The following is a 19,692-nucleotide window of genomic DNA, read 5'->3' as shown; positions in this document are numbered from 1 at the left end:
TATATATATAGCTGTTAGCGGTATGTATGTCGGGCTTGTTTCGCATTTGTTCCCATCCTCGTCGTGCATGCTGATTTGCAGTTTTCCGAAGCCAAGCCATACGAAAGCACAAGCATACGGACATATTTATACCACTCTACAGGTAACGTCTCATCGCTCACCACGTTCAATATACATGTAAAGCTGGTCGCTGAACACTAGATATAATATCCACAATATTTTTCTACAATTAAATAGAGAAACTTCTTCGAAAATCGCCGAACTCAACGCACACGAAGCTCCTTCAATCTTTTATAAATGGGTACAAATGTGTATATGCGTAATTTTTCATTTTTCATAGCCTTCTTCCTTGATACTGTCCGCCTATGCCTCTCCATCGTGGACACAGGTTTTGGAATTGCCTAAGGGGCCGGTGGGCCTGTAAGAACCCCGAAACGGCGAAATTTAATTCTAGCATTTTCCTTTTTACGATCACGCTTGATAAGCGCTATTTGTTCCCTAAAAATTATATCATCGTATAAATTATCGTGACGATTTACTGACATGATGCCAGTAATGTGGGTCGAACGGCTAATATTCGTTATCGTACATAGCTATTGACATGTCCTTATTTTTGTTGTTGTCGTCGTCGTCACAAAGTTATCCGGCTAAGGTCACCAAAGGCTGTCTTTAATACCAATATATGTCCTTGCCTCTTCATAGCTCGTACATAAACGCGAGCGCGGCCACAACATGTGCACTTTTAGGTATCATTCGTGTCCGCTTATCAAGCACCCACCACTATTCCTCCGCAATCCTCTTCTATCTACTTGAGCTGCAACTTATAGTTTCAATAACGCGGCAAAGTGATCGGCACCAGCATGGCCAGAAAACTCATGCTTTAATGGCGGCAATTCGAAGAAGCAATATTTCTGATAGGTACTTGTTCTTAAACGTAAGGCTAAGCAAGTTCCTAGTTTGAGGCGATTTCAGAGGAAAGCTTGTTAGCATTGAGCTTGACGATCATCACGACGAAGACGACAACAACAACGAAAACGATGACAACCGGATCAACAGGCAATGGCACAATGGTGCGGGAAAAAAATGGCTACAGCTTCCTCAATTTACTTTTACATCACAGGAAACTACACTACAGGTCTATGTCAAGCTGTAAATTTGTTATGGCGGGGGGGTGCGAAGCTGAGTAGATTAACCAGTAGATTAACCAAAACGGAACACCTATCCCGTCAGAAAAAAGGTCCAGTCTTGCGTGGACCCATTCTGTGCACCGTCCATTGCCTTCACCGGCACTCGAATTTAGGGGGTTGCTACTTAGATCTGGCTGAAGCTGTAACGAGACTGCGAACAATCGTTACTACCAGTGGAGATAACGTGGACATAGACGCATCATGTTTCAGTCGCCGCGAGGCCTCGCGCTCCTTTAACCAGATTCTTTAGAGTCGGTGGGGTTTTAGTCGTGGATTCCGCCCGCCGTCAATTTCACTGATTGGCCCGTTGGACCGGCACGTAGCCGTTCGATACTGGTACTGATGCGGACGTCGTATGTGGCATCGGCGTCACCATAGCCCGATCTGCGGAGACGTAGCCCCCGGCTCGCGTCACAGTACTGGTCGAGGCCGGCGATCGACGTGGACTATGCAACGGAGAACGGTCTGTTGTATTGTCATCTTCAAGAGATCCGCTGCTAGCATCGTCGTCGTCATCATGGCCGCCGCCATGGTGGCCTGTCGTGTTCATGCCTGGAATAACGTCCGGAGGGGCTATCGGTTCAGGGGAAGGATGGTCGCTAATCACCGATAGTTGCGAGTACCCCGTGATGCCACTGTGATTGTGTGGCCCGTGGCCGTTCACTTGATTAGCGCCAGCAGCTAGATGACTAAGCCCGAGCTGGGTGTAAGGCGGCATCGGTGAGTTGTTGCTGTGATCATGATTTGAAGCATCGTAGGGCTGTGATCGGGGCAATACTCCCTGGTTAGACGAGAACAGCACCCCCGTCAGAGGTTCTTCCAGGGAAATTGGTTCTCTGTTCAGGTTCGCCGATACCCGGGGGTCACCGTTTACAAGCTTCGCAGGCGTCTCCACGGTGACAACTGGGGCCTTCTCAATAATGAGCTGGAAGTTTGATAAAGAACGTAAACGGAAAGCAGCAAAAGACAACAACACACGCATATTAGATAGATGCATTACATAGTTGTGTCATTAGAATATAAAGAAGCGTGTCATATCAGTGCTAGAGAAAACGGATCAGATTATAGGAAATATGCTGCATGTGCTACTAACATGATTTTCTGTGTTACCGTATAACTTCTTCTACTTTTTTATGCTCAACATAATGTTTTTTGTGCGTATATCAGTTGTTTTGCTATTTAGGTATATATAGTGTCAGTAGACGTTACCTTGTCCAAACATGAATGAGAGCCCCTCCGTGGAAAATCGCTAAGGATTGTAACATCTCCATTGTGTTGATCCAAATAGCCGCCGTGTCCGTTTAAGTTGACACCGTTAACGCGCGCTACCCAGTCGCTGTAGCCAGCTCCGCCATCTTTTTGTAATGGGGGCGGCAAGGTTGCCTTGACTTCTTTTGCTGCATCAACTTTCCGATGTATCCACTTGCCGAACATGTACAGCGCGATCACAAACACAACGAGTCCAACTGAACAGCCCACACCGATGCCAACAACCATAATCACTCTCATTCCGCCATTAGCGGTTGCACACGCCGCGGCTGAGTCCGGCGTGTACCTGCCGGACATCTTGTCCATAACACGTACCACGATACGGTACGATTCGCCTTTCGTTAGACCTTCAATTGTGTACTGGGCCTCATTATCTTCTAGGGTGAAATTTTGCTTCTGACATGATGATGACGATGTCGTTGATCCAGAATTGAAACCGCTGCTATTTACGCTTGCCGTCAGTGTGTGACGTTGACACTCGTCATTCGAATTGACCAGCATACTAACATCCTCACGCTTAATATGACAATATTCGACCTGGTATCCGCCAATGTATTTTCTTTGCGAACTACACATTTTAGCCCAGTGCACCTTTATGGACGTATCAGTATCTGCGTCGGCTCTCAGTTCGCGAACAAAGCCAACGTAAGCGCCAGCTTGCGAGACACATTTGCTCCATACAACACCCGAGCTATGGCCGGTCTTCATCGTTGTTAGGCCAAGCCCATAGATGTAATCGCGCGGTTGACGGACCTTGATCACATCTGATGTCCTAGATCCGGGGAGCACTTTCGAGTAAGCGGTGCCGTTGCACACATCTTCGATGAAGCTTTTGCACCAATAGAGGACGGTTTCCAACTCGCCATTGTCCCTTGCATGCCGCAAGGAGTCTGGAACCTGCCACGTGATCGACGCACTGTCCTCACTAATGACAACAGATATGTCCTGTGGGCTCGAGAGAACTTCGGCCTGACTAAAAATTGTCATACTGCTTGTTCGGTTTGCTGTTCCGATCGAGTTGTTGGACCAAATCGTCACCTCATATTGGGTCAACGTTGAAAGATCTTCAATGTCCAACATGGAATGGCTTACAGTATGATTTTTACACCCGTCAGAATTGCTGAATCTAGGACAAACTTGGATGATGTAGCTGTAAAAGGCACAAACGAACAATCGCAATCAAATTATATTAGATTACCTGTAACAAGGAAACCCCGTCGTATATCAAAGGCAGTGGAATATCTCGAAGCTCATCGATAATGTTCATTGCAGGTAACTCTGGAAATGATCGTCATCTCCGATTATTCAAAATAAATGTAATCATCGATTCTAAACCGTCATTCAGCTTTAGATTACCATTGCAGGCCTACAACTGCCTCTAGCCCTTTAGAGGTACCTGGTAGTGCGGCATAATGAGCCTGGTGCATATTTCGAATGGTCGATACCCACCAGAACGCGAGGGGTCGCAGTTGTCGTAACTATTAACGGAACACTTCATGCCTAAGCACCAACTTGAAACGTAAAATTTCTCCACGAAAACTAGCTAGATTTATATGCTATGCATGTATGACAAATGCTTATCGATTTACTAATCAATGAAGGCACTGTAGGAAGAGGAATTCAAAGCGATGACTCGCAGGTACCAATCAACGGATCAACTTGCTGCTATCTAGCAACTATTGTAAAATGAAATGATATTCAATAAAAAATGGGCTATCTTACTTGAACGTATCATCATTCCAGTTGTCGCGATCAACTTCAGTAAACACAAGGGTGACGGTACGACTATCCGTGTAGAGTTTCGAGCGGAAGCCGCTTTGGTAAATCACAGGTGGTCCATCAGGTTTATCCTTTAGTGTTTTAAATGAAAGAATTGCCGGATCTGAATAGAGATCAAACCTGGTCGCCTTCTCCATATGGCAACGAATCTCCACTGTGTACTCTTTGTTAGGCAGCAGATTGTCGTAGCTGATTTGTTCGGGCCCTTCCGTTTCGGTCATTTTATATTCAGCGCCTTGACGGCGCAAGGTGATCTGATAAATGACCTTTTCAGGCGACACGTTGCCATAGGGTACATTACGATGCTGAGCTTCGGCAGGCTGTTTCCACGTAATTGTGACTCCGCGTTCCGTCAAGTTACTTTGGTTAAGATGAGTGACCGGAGTGAGCTTCAGGATTGCATTATGATCAAACATATAGTTCCAGCTTTCGTGGCCAAGGCTGTTGGTTCCATTTACCCTAAACATGAAGGATAAGGCGTACTTCTCAAAATACGGATCTGATCCCGTTGTCCACGTGCAGGAATTTTCGGTCGTATGGTTGGCCGGACAGGACACCCATCTATTGAACATATTCAAGCCTCGAACCACTTCAATGGTGTAGTTTGTTAGGACTTTACCATTGTCAGGATTCGTCCAACTGCACGTCATATTCAGGAATGCGGTCACAATGCACGAGAAGTTGAGCACTTTTTGAGGCCGAGTGCCGATCTCCACCTCGGCTGTACAGCCAGGAAAGTATCTCCCTTCGGCCTCTGCTACGCAAGTGTATGGCCCGCTATCATCCACCTCGGTGTCATTCTTCACGAAGGCAATGGCCGACTTATTGATCTCCTTCACGAACGGACTCGTCGTATTAAGGTATCCTCCAGCCAGGTCTAACCTCTTAAAGCGCAGATTCGATGAATCGATCCTGATGCTTTCATTACCTACTTGAATCGTGTCACTTACCAGGCGACACAACAGATACATTTCATGGTGATTTTCGACCGATAGCTTAAACGGCATATCTGTAAACAGTATAATGAACAGACACGGGGGCAGGTTAGAAAACGGAGATCTTACGTTTTATTAATACGTGTTAGCGTCTATACAGGTTGGTCATTAATTACCATTACTTCAAAATTGTTTCACTGAAAACCTTATCTACAGAGATATGAACACATATATATACTAAAGCGATCCGCTCTATCAGCCTCGTTAGCCTAATGTAGAGTGCTAACAGCAGGCACATGTATTACATTAACAAGAATCTATAGCAGTTAATGAAAAAATGTCCTTTTTTATTTGTTTGTTTTATTTTTATATAGGGATTTACATAAAGACGGGTTTGAAAATCCCATAGCAGAACACGTTCATAGGACACTGAACATTAAATATATGCCGTCTATTGATCTGATAGCTCTCGGATATGGTCGAAGACAATGCTATTATCGAATCGTGGATGACTTCAAAGGATTACCGTATGTCAGTTATTGCTGATGCAACGACGGAAAGGAAATATTTTGAAAACTATGAAGAAATTAAGTTACGGATTATACTTCCGTTGCCCCTCATACTTGAAATCTGCCAACAGCTAAAACGAAAAACCGTAAATAGCTCAAGTGAATCTCAGAACGCAGCTGTCTTCTTTATGTGACAAGCGAATGAACCGTTAAAAGCGTAAATTTACCACTCTGAAAATAGTAAGACAGTAAACAGGGCTTTTCATCTTCGTGGTGAATTATAAATATTAAAGATGTTCACCTGGTGAGTACTCCCATTTGCAAGATCAGCTCGGATCTGATGCGCTGGATTTGTCATAGCGGCCATATGACTAACGGGCGCTGGTGCTCCACCCAATCTACCCCCCCAACGCCCCTTATTAATGCGTTTTCGCCACCCTTCCGTACTCCCAGGGCACTATAAAATCTCAGCCACCCAGATAACTATATGCATATCGGAAGACAGCATAATATTATCATATAAGGAAGAGGAAGAAAATCTATTTGATAAATATTCAGCCGTTCAACGGCCAAATAACAATCGTTGCCCAAAACGGTTTCAGACTGAAACAATTTATCCGTATGAGGTGTACTGCCACCCGTGACCACGCCTAGAGTCCGCCCGAAGAGAGATACTCAGGTATGTCGTTTGAGACTAGGACTAGCAGAAAATTGCGAATCAGTCATTCAGATAAGCCATCTCTATTGGAAATGTTGTTTGTAGACAATAATTATACATAGAATCACTTGAAGACTCAGAAGACTTGAGTAAAATGTGCTATAAGAAGACTCACTGATACATGTGGCGGTAAACGAAGTTTCAGGCCATATTTGAGTGCGTAGAAGAGAACAATGTATTTCTAGCAGCGTTCATCGAGCCCTATCAACAAACGGGTGACATATACGGTGTTATTCGAAAAACCTCCCATAAAATCGCCATGCGATGATTGGTACGTTTCGTCAAATCTGAACAGTTGTATAGCTAATACAATATAAAGTGGCTCAGTAACGGATTTACATAAAATTTAGTTTAAATTAGTTAGAGTGAATACGTTCTGCTACGGAAGTTATTCCAGTCAAGTATATGTTTCACTGATGATCTTCACAATCGTTTGACAGCGTTAAATGGAACTTGAGAGTAATAATTCCCTTCAAATGCAAGACAAAGTAATTTTTTGCCTCCGCAACAAAGTCGAGGCCATCTGACAATTGGTAATAATACTATTTTTAGTTCTATCTTTTATAAATCTATAAATAGCTGGCCCTTTCCCCGCAGCTGTAGCAACGACTGCCATCGAGGTGAAGCCCTTGTAATCAAATGAAAAGCCAAAGACCATAATTTTATGATTTGTTTAATGGTGAATAATAAAATGATTTTCTAGTCTTCTTTAGATTTTCACTGCAACTTTCATCGTCATTATCACTGTGAAGGCTAAACAAAAACTGCAGCGGAATTCGACAAGACGCCATAGACTTATTAATGTAGCTACGATCTCCTCCAGTTTCAAAGGACCTCGGAACAAACACCAGGCCATTTGTCTTCGTTGTCACGTCCTTAAACATACCCTATACGTAGGTGTTTTCTTTAACTAACTAGGTGTCACTGCGAGTGGGTTTCCTGTCTACTTCCGGCACTCCGCCTAGACTGGATAGCTTTAGGCTGACTGGCGGTCAACTTTTCCCAGCAGCTTCCATTACTTCTCGCGTAATCGGGCGATGACTAGCATACCTTTTATGTTGTGTATTTTATCATATGATACCAGTACCGTATCTATTATGACTCAGCATCGGCGATACTGTAGATCCCATGAACTCCATATGATAAATGAGCTGCGAATGTTGCGTGAACAGATAATTTTCTTAACTGCACATGAACAAACTAAAGAAGATCAAAAATAGGATATCTGCAATTAACAAATAATAAATCGTACACAAGCAATACATTTCCACCAGCGCGAGTTGCCCTTCGTCTCCTGCGCCCCTGTTTTTCAGCGCAGCCTTCATTAGCACCCATTTCGTCTTTGTCCTTGCAGAATTCTAATCGTCGTCGGTATCGTTTTCATCACTATAACCTGCATTACGATCGCGACTCGTCACATTTCACTTACGAACCCCACCTGGCTCTCAGCAACGGCAGACGGCAAGCCTCGATCATTGAGAGCCGTCATGAGAGAGAGCTCATCAAGACGAAAATGAAATGACGACGCCTGCTATGGTACAAGCGACAGATATAGCGGTGATACTGCTGCACACTGTGTTCTTCTATAATTGTAATAGGTGGACGTATAATATACGCTTATAGGTACATGATCCTCAAGACTAACTGTAAGCCCTGACGTCGGCTGACCTTGATGCACCCGATAACTCATCAGGGAAAAGTCGTTTGAACAGCCGATAGGATAACCGTAGCACTGGGCATGTGTAGATTGTTACAGCGACGATGATATTTGTCGGATTAGGCGAAAAAAAAATGAAGACGCAATCAGTTCATCATTGCATCCTCTTTCACCGTCCCTTGATCACCAGTCGATTAAACAACACCTGTCGGCAACTCACTTCGGCTTCTAGCGATCGATGTTACCTTACTCGAGGTCACTTGTCGATATGGGGGCAATCTGGAGATCGAGAGAAGTATGTATCTTTATTGACAGGAAACGCGACTTTCGCAACAATATTCAGCCCTGGCTGACTATCCGGCTTAAGTCTTTATGTAATACTTCTCCTGCTTCTACAGACCCATCCGCCACTACAGTCTTTAAATGGACTATAGCGGTATTTACAACGACGGCGTGGATATGACACGGTCAGCGGTAGCAATAACAAAAACGACGTACCTATTTTTAAAACGTTTCCTATTTTCATAATATGAATTGACCGTTCCGGAAGCGCCGGCTTCCCGATGACATGACTTCGATGACATACCCCCCCCCCCCCCATCCTTCCTTTTGACCTCGGCCCCTAAACACACGTTGTAATCGTCCACTTAGCCTTTCTTGTTCGCTCACATCGAATTCATAGGGCTGAGAGTGAGTAAAGAGGCAGAAAGGCCACTTGGGCCTCTCCTGCCAGTCAGCGCAACAGTCTGACCACATTGCAACAGAAGAGAACAGCGCCGGCCAGGGCCGCCAGCAGGTCGATCTCCGCCTTCTTGGTCAAGCTCAAGATTTTACTCTTTAAGCTCAGAGTCCCGGAAGCGAGTTACAAAGCGTTTCAAGGCACAACTTATCCGTCTTTCTACTGCCTTCCTGCCTGTAGTTCCTTTATGCTTGCTTGTCCATCGGGCCATAATTCCGTTAGGTTCTTGCGGATAAGGACCGTAGCCAGCACGCGCAGATGGAAGAAAAACACGAACCGTGGGAGAGAGGAAAACGGTAGGCACTGGAAATTAAGGCCTTTGAGAAGACGGACGAAGAATTTTCTTCGTCCTTGACCATAATAGCAGCGGTACAGACCCTACGTTGAACGCACACTTGTCGACGACGCATCAAATCGCTTAAATTTTTAGTCTTAAAAAACTAACGAAAAAAATATGGAGGCAGAGCGCGCTTGTTAAATTGCTTTAAACTGGAAGCGTATATATATATATATACGAGTGTATCACATGTGGGAACGCAAAGACGACGCAAATGTTCACCGGAAGAGGAATATACTGTATTAGGTAGGATTTTTGCGACGGGTGAACCTGCTTTGAAGAGGAAATCGTTCGCTCAGAGGAAGGGAAAACCGTCGATTCGCTCCAAGCTTCAAAAAACTAATTAGGACCGCAGGCTTTTGCAATTTGTACACCGTCTTTTTTAGTTGTTGTTTCTGTGTTGTGGAGAAACTTGACTAGATTTGTTTGGCAAAAAAATGCTTCCCATTACCGTGCTAGCATGCTTATGCAACATTGCGAAACTTGGTTACGAAAATTGTAAGTTGTGCCTACTCATAATAACCTAATATCAAAATGTTCACATTTATAGCCGCATCTATATTGATATGATATTTATATCATATCGATATAAATTAAGAATGAATATAATAAATTAAGAATATCACAAATCGTTAATTTGAATAATTAAGAATAAATTATTTTTGACAATATTCATGAGTTAAAGCGAGGAAAGACACTGTTCAAGTTACATGTCGGCAGGCATTAATGTTCAAGTTAATATTTGACGTCGCGTTGTTATTATAGATGGTGGTGAACCTGTGCTATGACGCTGCAGACGTTGTGCGCTTAATAATACCTCAGAACTTCAAATACAACACGAGTGGAAAAACGCTGTCAAAGAAGATCTGAATTTTATTTCCCATGTGGCGCACTTACGAATACGATTAAGATAGAACTAATACAACAATTTATTCCATACAGAAAAATTACCGTACACATCTATAGCAAAAAAGTCTGTATTCCGTGCTTATGTCTTGCTATTCCATTTCATTAAAACTTTGCTGTGACATACGCTGTTGCCCTCGGATACAGCACGGATAGTCCACAGATTTCTATTTCTGTAATTTTTCTCTCCGAACAAAACGGAACGGGTTAATGAGAAATGTGTATTAATTTACGAATTGAGCTTGATTTATTATAGAAAAACTCCTCCACACCGGTGGAGTAGTCGTCTCTACTGACCTCAGCGGATCAGAGGCCCATCTCGGGCTATAGAAACGTTATGGCAGACCCCCTACCGTCTTTAACCCCCTTTCATAAGTCTGTGATTATACGCAAACGCCATTCTTACAGATAGATCCAGTGTGAAGCCAGAAGCAAACGTACAGATACTCACTCAGCCAAACATCTAAAAGCCGCTGAAATTAGGCAACACCGAAACGTGCAAGCAAGTAACTACAGTTATGCGTATTTATATCACAGTTCACCAAGAATGGGGGACCTCCAATAGATCCTTAATCATTTTAAATTATCATGGACTTTCATCGACTGTCTAGCTCCCGGTTCGGTCAACCGCTGTTCTCTTGAGTTAGCAGCGCCGATACGTAGTCTGAAAACGAACGACAGACTGAGACTTCTATATAACTCGGCGGCAGATTTTTTTTTGTGCCACAGTCGTATACGCCGTCTCCAGCAAGTATGCGCCGACCTTACGCTTAGGTTCGAACCTCGTCATTGACCGCTGTTGCCTTGTGGCACACTATCATTCCTAACCTAATCAGGGTATTCTGTTGGCAGCTTGCCTGTTTAGCTTGTGCCGGTAATGGACGACAACAAGAATAGACACAATTGGTGTTTTTCTGTTGAGTTGTTCACTGTCCCTTTTTCAGCTCGCCATTAGCCCATCAGCTCTACACCCTTTAACCTTTTCAATGGTCGTGACCATCTAGCCGATGGATCGGGTCCACTTCTTCATGGTGTGGGGTGAACCGCCTGATAGTTTTGTGCGGGGGATGCTGCTAACCAGTCCTATGTGTCTCTTCTTCCTCGGCGGTCTTCGTCTAACCCCGAATGCAGGCGCTCACATGTTCGACGGCCACCCCATCTAATTTCAACTCCGCAGCAGTTCACATACGAGTGCTCATGTCAAATCTTCTATATCGTCATTTCTATCTATTGAGATCCGGCATCAAGGAGCGAATGTTCGCGCCGATTTTCGGGACCCTACCGAAGCGTAACAGACGCACGAACCCCACAAAGACACAGGCAGACAAGAGACACATCTAGTAATCTCGCCAGCGGGATCACAAATAATGGCATCTGCGTCAGCATCTCAGCCCAGTTTGCAGTCCAGAGACGTAACGCAAGCACACGTGCATGCATTCAACTACAGCATAGTATAATATAATTAAGCACCAAGCTCAGATAACAGCCATCCAGCTGATTGATGTCTTCTAGCCAGCGTTCAGCGTTTTCTGCCGCCATTCGCTTACATTCAAATAGATCAGTTTTCTCATTATGGCGCTGCGGTACGCTATATATACATTAGCAACGTTGGCTCACTCAGCGACCCGCATGTTAACCCCAGCGAAAAAATACTACCATTTTCTCTGATTCTACTTGCTGTTACTACTGCGTATGCTTTCCTTTTTTTTTTTTTATGTCATCGTGATACTACCCTCCTGTTCCTCTCACTTGGGTTTTGTTCGAATGTCTCATCATTGCGAAAAGCGATAAACACTAGCGTTGCCCGACCGCCACCTCTTTACCGACAACCTTTGTGCTCAAAACCAGTGTACAATTATATAACATTTAAAATATCACTACAAAGTACTGAATAATATGAGTAAGTCTGATACTGCGTTGCTGTCAGAAGCATGCGCAGAGACCCCATCGCCCCCCTTGTCTTTAATAGATGGATAGCGTACGAGAGATGCCTCAGCGACCTCGCCACCACAGCGCCGTCGTCGATATTACCGTCAGGCCAACGGCACACGCTGTCATTAGAAAGAGCATGCGTCAGCGTGATGGGTTCCTGTTCTGTCGTCATCTTAGCGTGCACGCATAGCTCTTTCCTAGCAGTACTTAGTGAAGTTGCAACAGTAGTGGTACAGAGAGGTACACGTGCAATGGCTCTAGCATGTTAAGTATAGATTTATCAATACGTCTGTGCGTGTCAAGTGAGACGGCGAAAACAAAATGGCGAAGTGGAGAATGAGTAGCTGATCTGAGTCTTATTAATGTGCTTACAGGACGCCATCCATTCATGAGGCAAATAAACAACGCAGTTATCGTTCGTCGGTCAATCAGTCAGCTCTGTCGGGTGCTTGCCTGCATGGCTTCGAAAAGAAGGGTAAACATACGTACGCCTATAATGCTATAGCACCATGTGTTCTTGGTAGAAATAAACGCGCTAAATGGTCATGTCTCATCCGGAAATCGTGCGACGTTGTCCGTCCTAAGTATTAGGTGTATGCTTTTTTATGTATATACGGCTTATGCATATCTGTGCATGTTACATCGAGCGCATAGATCGCGTGCGTACACGTAGTCATAAACGGGGTGAGGGATGCAAACAACAGCTAAAAACTACACCATTGGTGTCTATTAAAGCGCGGTATCAGGCAGAACAGGAAGACCGTCTTGTTGCCAACCGTTTGCTTCGCTTTCAAACTATAAACACAGTTATAGCTTGACCAGCAATACACATCTATTCGGTTGTTATGACGACACAAAGAATTGGCAAGATTCTTTTATTACTAACTGTTATATATGATTTAGTTCAGTGTAAGCAACCGGTCTGGTGACTCTCTAGATCAATTTTACTTGTTCCATTGACGGAAAATAGACGATATCTGCTAACACAGTCAGAAGCGGAAGATGTCCAAGATGCCTCTTACAGGCCAGTCGCCGCTTAATATCTATTAATTGAGCGATCTAGTTGCGATGCAACGCATCAGCGGCTTGCGGCACCAGCGACGGACCAGTCGCAAATGATCTAAATGCACCACTATACCAATGGATGAAATAAATATTGCTCGTTATCGTAGCACCGAATAGCAGTCTCTCTATTTGCCAGCCGCTTTTACATCGCCTAACAGGAAACACTGAAAGTATCTTTTTTTCGGCATCTACCATATTATGTGCGCGACGGCGTTCGTTAGCCGAAAGCAACGCTTCAACGTCAAGGAACTGTGGAATGAGACGACGTAAACACCGTTGAAATTCAGAAAAAAAAACGCGCTTCAGAGATATTATAAAAGAAAAAGATTAGCTCATTTTAGATAGTCACTGCCGTGACTGAAATTTCTAGCTTTTAATTTTTTTCTCTCTCCTATCTCACGAGACATGTGGTTGGTTAGCTTCCCGTAAAACAACAACAGCAACAACAACAAGAGATAAACAAGAAAACAGTATAGAAACTAAACATTTGCGTAAAGCAGATAAATGGTAAACCTATCCTACCGCTTATGTGAGCAGTCTAACGAAACTCTTCGTTGAGGCTCATTTTATATGGCTGCAGTTTTTGGGATTTCATAGAATTTGGCTGTTTCAACATTACGAGCCGCCTTAAGCGGATAGAACTGTAATATATTCTGTACGCAAATGCTACCTTATGCCTGTCGCCGCTGCATCAGAAACAAGCCTAGCAATAAAAGCCTAATAATTCCTAGTATATTTTTGTATCTAGGTCAATACTCGCAGTGGACAATATTTTTGTGTTATACAACACAGCCATTCAAGGACCTCGTTTATACCAATACAGTCTGTTATCACGTTCCCATAGTACTACTGTGTAACGCTCCAGTTTATCCCCTTTCCGTCCTCACGCTATATAAACTCTCGCTGATTTTCAATCCAGCAACAAGAGTCTGTCATTACCCTGTCGGTTATCACGAATTTTTCTGTTGTATAGAAACTTAGCTTTGGGGTACTAAAGGCAAAAATCGACGTACGTAGGGGAACGATTGTATTGGTCAGGCTGTGCTTGTTCTAAGTACACGAAAGTCCTACATACTAGCGGACTAGATGGACTTGCAAATGACCAACGTCATATAGTGAATAGTAGAGGGAATGACAAAAGCAGTCTGAAAAAATAGCCGCTTTTCCGCCGGATCGCTTTCAGGGCACTGTAGACTTCAGGGAAAATGGGTTTCCGTCCAGTTGACCGCTGATAAGCTGATTCACACGGGGGATCTTGACCGCATTTTATTAAAAGGAATACGATTGGACAGAAAATGTATACTTGTATGAAAAAAATGTATAGAATCTCTTTACTTCGTCGACTTCATTCATATATATATATATAGATTCTTGTACAGTTATAATATTCATGCGTCCCAAAGTCGTCTAACGTTCTAGTTTCAAATCACATAAAATTAATTATATAGTTATCTAGTAGTTATATAGATCATTTGTGAGTTTTACATTACAGACAAATAATGTATTATTTGTGTGCCGTTGTTGCCTGATCTGTTGGACGTATATTGCCACAAGTGTGAGGTTAAAAAGTTTCACTCTTCTGCACGATACGATAACCCCCGCCTTATTACACCATGCACGTTTGTCAAATGAGCTAAATATCTATATTATCCATTGTAATTATTATCTTATCAAGTCCACCCTTATATGACATTTACACAACGCGCATACGTCGGCTTGAAACTCTCCTTATTTACATCAGTTATTTCCGTTCTAATCACTAAAGGCAGGATTTTGTCGGCCGCAGTAGATCACAGGCGTTGGTCCTTAGAGCTGTTTTGACAACGTAACTTCAGTAGGACAAACCCACACTCAACTGTGCGGACGCTAGCTACTACTGTTGCTGTTCGTGTAGATAAACAGAAAATTTAAAAAAACCTTGACTCTCTGCTACCACCAAGCAATGTAAAGGCAACGATGAGCCTGAATAAGATTTCGAAGATTATTTTGCTGGATCTATATATAGAATGTTTTTAAGCTATTAGCATTATTATTATTAAGTATTTTATGTAGTATGGTCAATAATAACGATGTGATAGCCAAAAAACATTTTCAAATAAATCCTATGGTACGCATTTAGCGTAGACGAGAGAGGCTACGATTCTACCGCTTGTAGTTGGGCCGACCGAGAACGTGGACGTTCGTTGAGTTAACCAGCAATAACTCATTTAGTTGTAGCTAAGTCACTGTTGGCTGCTGTGATGGCGTACGTCAAAATTAAATAAATGAAAAGCTTTATTGAACGTGGCGATTTGGTTTGAAAGATATTAGCGGGAAACGTTGATCGTCGCCAGGTCGACAGAAACGTTGGTGTCATATCTTTTTCGTGATCGTAGGCCTAACGGCCTCCTATGTCTGCGTAAGTTTAGATTTAAGACGACGGCACAACCCGAACATCAGGAAAAACACTCTTTGAAGCCCAAATATGAACGATCTATATACATTAAACGAAATAACAGTAAATGGTAACTAAGAATTTTCTGTCTTTTAATCCAATGCTATGATTATAGATACGATCCTATACTACCCTAATTTTATACAGCCAGTAAATTTCATCATGAATATAATAACAAAGTTCTTAGGCTGGTCTTATCGGAAAAATTTATTTAGTCGATGCGTGCACTGCATCTTCGGCGTCTAGAATATATATATGTATATATATAGACATATATGTTACGATAAGATGACCGACGGCGAGCAATAGATAGATAGTTGCATAAATAAAAATCATATCGCGCGTCACCATTTCTGTTGTTTGCCACGTTTCATTGCAGCGACGGAATTATATAGAATCTCTGATGCGCCCGCCACTTGACACTGCGTGACGAAGATTCGAAGTTAAGATCTACAGCAATGGCAACGACCATTGCTGTTGAAACTAGCCCAGTCAAACTGACGCCACATACGGACTGTAATTAAATCGGGTAGATTACTACAGGACAGCTTCTTACAGGCATTTCTGTAAGCATGCACAGGTAGGCATCATACGATCCCATGGACAGCGGGGCATCGGCCGATCTGCTTTGTTGGTTACCAAGTGACGAGAGCCAGATGGAATAGATTGAATGTTCTGACCGACATTTGCTCTATATAATCATAATAACAACGGTGAGAACTTGCGCGCCAAAAAACATCAGCTCTGTGTATAGAAATGACAAAACAGTAAAAAGGACGCGACCTTGCCATCGCTCTTGCATCGGCGCTTGCAACATACCGCTGCTGTTTCTTCCGCCTCGAGGCGGAACTCACGAAACTTCTAATTTCGGCCGATGTTCCATATTATATTTTACATAGTACACCTTGAGGTACGGTCCAAGCAACTTCAGTCGTTCGGCAATGCGGTTCCACTGTTTGGTTCGTCACAACCATTACTGGACTCGACGAAAAACAGGAGGCACGCGAACATCCTGACAACGATCTGCAACTAAAATACTGTCTGTACTCCGCGGCCTGCTTTTCAGTAGACGACATAATCGAAATTGATGAACCGGCACTCTGTCCCTAGGTAACGATCACTCCTCGCAGTGGCTTGATACGCTAGTACACCTGAATACACTTCGTTTTGGGACGGGAGGAGCTAACCGTGTGTAGCAACGCTTGACGCCAGTTGTTGCTCTTGGGCTTTGGTAGTCAATGGTGAAAGACTAAGCAAAAGAGTTGAACGTACTCGGTACGTACGTATGCCTGCCTGTCTGCCTACTCCGCCAATATGTTCATCTACTTCCTGGTATCTGTCTAGGTTTATGATTTGTACTCGGTATTACGGAACATAATAGTATGCTCGCGCGAGCAGTACAGACATCCATGGATCTTTAGCATTGATTCGCCATCTTGTGTTATGCAAAATGGGCAGGGATTGCAAGACAGGTCGACAGAAAACACTTTCATCGTTGTATTTATAAGAAACACAACAATTAATACAATGACGGTGGCAGCAGCAGGGGCTATGATAGCAAAACGTAAATAGTGCATCCAGATCCAAGAGTGACAGTTGCTGGGTTGAACGCTTTAATGGGTATCGATCAACATCTGTGCGATAACTGATGATAACATTATATAATAATAACGGTAATTGTACAATCTTCTGTAGCTAGCTCTGGAAACTCGTGTATGGCTGCTGCGAGCAGCTGAACAGGAAAGCAGACGATCGAAACATGCCGTTCCCAACCTAGTGCACTCTATGCCAACGTAATAATTGTGCTTAATTAAGAGCAAAAACACCACGTTCTACCTCGTCTACCTCGTCGATCTACCTCGTCAAAACGATTTCTCAGGATGCGCAAGATTTGGAGATCACCGGCGAAATGTGCCGCACCGATGCGATAGACAGGAGCGAACTTTGACCAGGTTTGTTTTGGCGGTCGTAAATACCCAGGTCGTAGCATTAAATGGCCTTCTTATGTGGAATAGGACAAGGCGCAAAAAACAAATACTGGAATTCATCGCGGTTTTCGCAGTTCTGCAAAAATCGTCTACAAAATAACGGAAATGATGACCAGTTGATGGTAGAGTAATTAACCCCCATAGTTTATTTGTACCCACGTGCACAGCTTTGATCACGCATATACGTGTGTGTGTGTGTGTGTGTGCGCGTGTGTGCGCGTACGTGTGCGTGGAGGTGGCTCTGGCGTCGAATTAAAATCGACTTCGTGTGTTGACCTTTTGCACCAGCCAAAAATGAAGAACATCTATCAATCGGTCGCTTTTGCGACTTGAACGTCCGAAGAGAATCGGCGATATAAAAAAACCCCGCCCCTTCCCCTTCTTATTTTGTGATAAAAAGTCGCGGCCCTCAGTTGCGTTCTGTTCAGCTCGGACACGGGATACTCTGCGCGCGTTCCGTAGCGATGGTCATAGTAGCAGCGAAAAAAAAGAGGGCAACGTTCCCGCTCGTTGCTACTGCTGCCGTGGCTTGCGAAAACGGTCACGGGCAATAAATGTCAGAGAGAAAAAAGAGAGCAGACATCCACTCGACGGACGGCGTAACTGCGGCCGTGCAGCCGAGCTCTCGGATAACCGAACCCAGTAGGCGCTAGTTGATCGACGCCGCTCAGTCAACGGCTCCGATTGTAAGTGATTCTACCCCAGAGAAAGCCAGAGATGGCGTTAGTATCGAATTCATGAGCTGCTACCTGGGAGCGACCACTTAAGAGAGATCGTGTCGTTTTCTTCAGACTCAAGACAACAACGCCCGATCGGCGGCTGGCGACCGGATGACAACTAGCCGTCCGAAAGCAATCTGACATCGCCACTGGAGGATTAGATGCACAAAGTCTAAAGTACACCTGAACTCAAGCTGTGGTCACGGTTCGTTTTCAAATGCGGAATGCAACAAATTCCTCTAGAGGCACTTCTGTAAATCCACACATCATTGGGGGTGGCGTTGTTTAGGACGCGGGGAAAAATACTAATACATATATTGAAGGTAGACAGTTTCGTTAACGCTGGAACAAGGCATTTTGTCTCCTTGAGTAATCGCTTAGAAGCGTGAAAGCGCAATGTTATTACACTTACAATACTGGACAGGTAATTTGAAAAGGTATTCCTGGGAATTGTTGCTTTCGGGTACGATCGAACAATGTTTTCTTTCACCTATTACCATACTAATAGCGTATGCCTAGGACTGTGTATAAGCATTTAAAATCTATGTCTGTATTCGGGTCAGATTTCGGTATAGTCCAAGCGATATTCTAACCAGGTTGCAGTATCATTTAATGTCAGACACACGTCGAGCTAGACAGCACAGCGCAATACCATGTGTTCCATGTTTTCTTTCGTTTCAAGGGCGCGGTGATGTAGCTTATTTTCGTGTCCTTAGTGACACTCAGCTATTTAGGCAGATCGATCGTTATCGTCATCAACAGTGATGGCGGTTGAGATGGCTCTCGCGGCTTGAGCGGCCAGCCTTTGTTCGACTCTGTCCCCACACCATCAGGACCACGAGTCGCCTGTTGACTCGGTGTTCACCGGTGACGATGGCGGCGGCGACCGCCGTGGCCTCAAGAATGTGTCAGAGCTGGCTGAATGTTACTGATGATTGGCTTGCCTGCTTGGGCCTGGTTCTCGAGCCACTATAGCCGCTACTGCAGCCTTCTTATTCGATAAAATAGCACCTTTAGGCTTTGAGCCCGTTGCGTCAGCCGCTGTTTATTCCACCGGCTTCGAGTCATAGCACGATCAGCAACCCATACGGCCACTCAGTTGCTATCCTTCGGGATAGATCTCCGTCTGCTGCTGTTGTTCCTGCTGCTCTTAGTGGCGCTGTTGATTGTTTGAGATTCCGTGTACGGGGTCCTGTATGTGTTGTCTACTCGGTAGGCATCTTTCTATCGGTATTGTCAATCTACTCATTCGTTTTTGATACAACAGCAGCGAGGAAAATGAGTGCAAGTGCCACAGGCAGTGTGAAGCGGCGCCGCGCAGCGTTTATTTACCGCACACTGCGTTGTAGTGTGCGATTGCAATGTGTGCTCACCTTTTCTTTCTGTGCGCGTCGTTTGCCTGTGTGCAAGCAAAGAGCAGACGGCTAAAATCGCTGGAAGCTCTCAAGGCAATATTTCGGGCTGCTAGCCAACCCCGCTGACTGCTATGGGTCGGCTAGCTAAGTAGAAAGCAGTGAA

The 19,692-nt window shown here is 44.1% G+C and overlaps 1 protein-coding gene across 1 annotated transcript in view; it reads right to left on the bottom strand.

Annotated features, from left to right (window-relative positions):
* Window positions 1–323: 323 nt before the first annotated feature.
* dome (cytokine receptor domeless) overlaps window positions 324–19,692 on the bottom strand; it is a 34,156-nt gene continuing 14,787 nt past the window's right edge. Inside the window, exons 2-4 of the mRNA XM_022845599.2 lie at window positions 4,179–5,244; window positions 2,397–3,606; window positions 324–2,112 (exon numbers count right to left, since the gene is read on the bottom strand). Coding sequence (XP_022701334.1) covers window positions 1,480–2,112; window positions 2,397–3,606; window positions 4,179–5,244 — 2,909 coding nt within the window. The 3' untranslated portion in view covers window positions 324–1,479. The remainder of the gene's footprint in view (window positions 2,113–2,396; window positions 3,607–4,178; window positions 5,245–19,692) is intronic.

Source organism: Varroa jacobsoni, unplaced genomic scaffold (genome assembly GCF_002532875.2).
Source record: "Varroa jacobsoni isolate VJ856 unplaced genomic scaffold, vjacob_1.0 scaffold_1178, whole genome shotgun sequence".
Taxonomy (NCBI): Eukaryota; Metazoa; Arthropoda; class Arachnida; order Mesostigmata; family Varroidae; genus Varroa; species Varroa jacobsoni.
The sequence above is the reverse complement of the archived record's forward strand: the minus strand, read 5'-3'. Positions and strand labels throughout refer to the sequence as shown.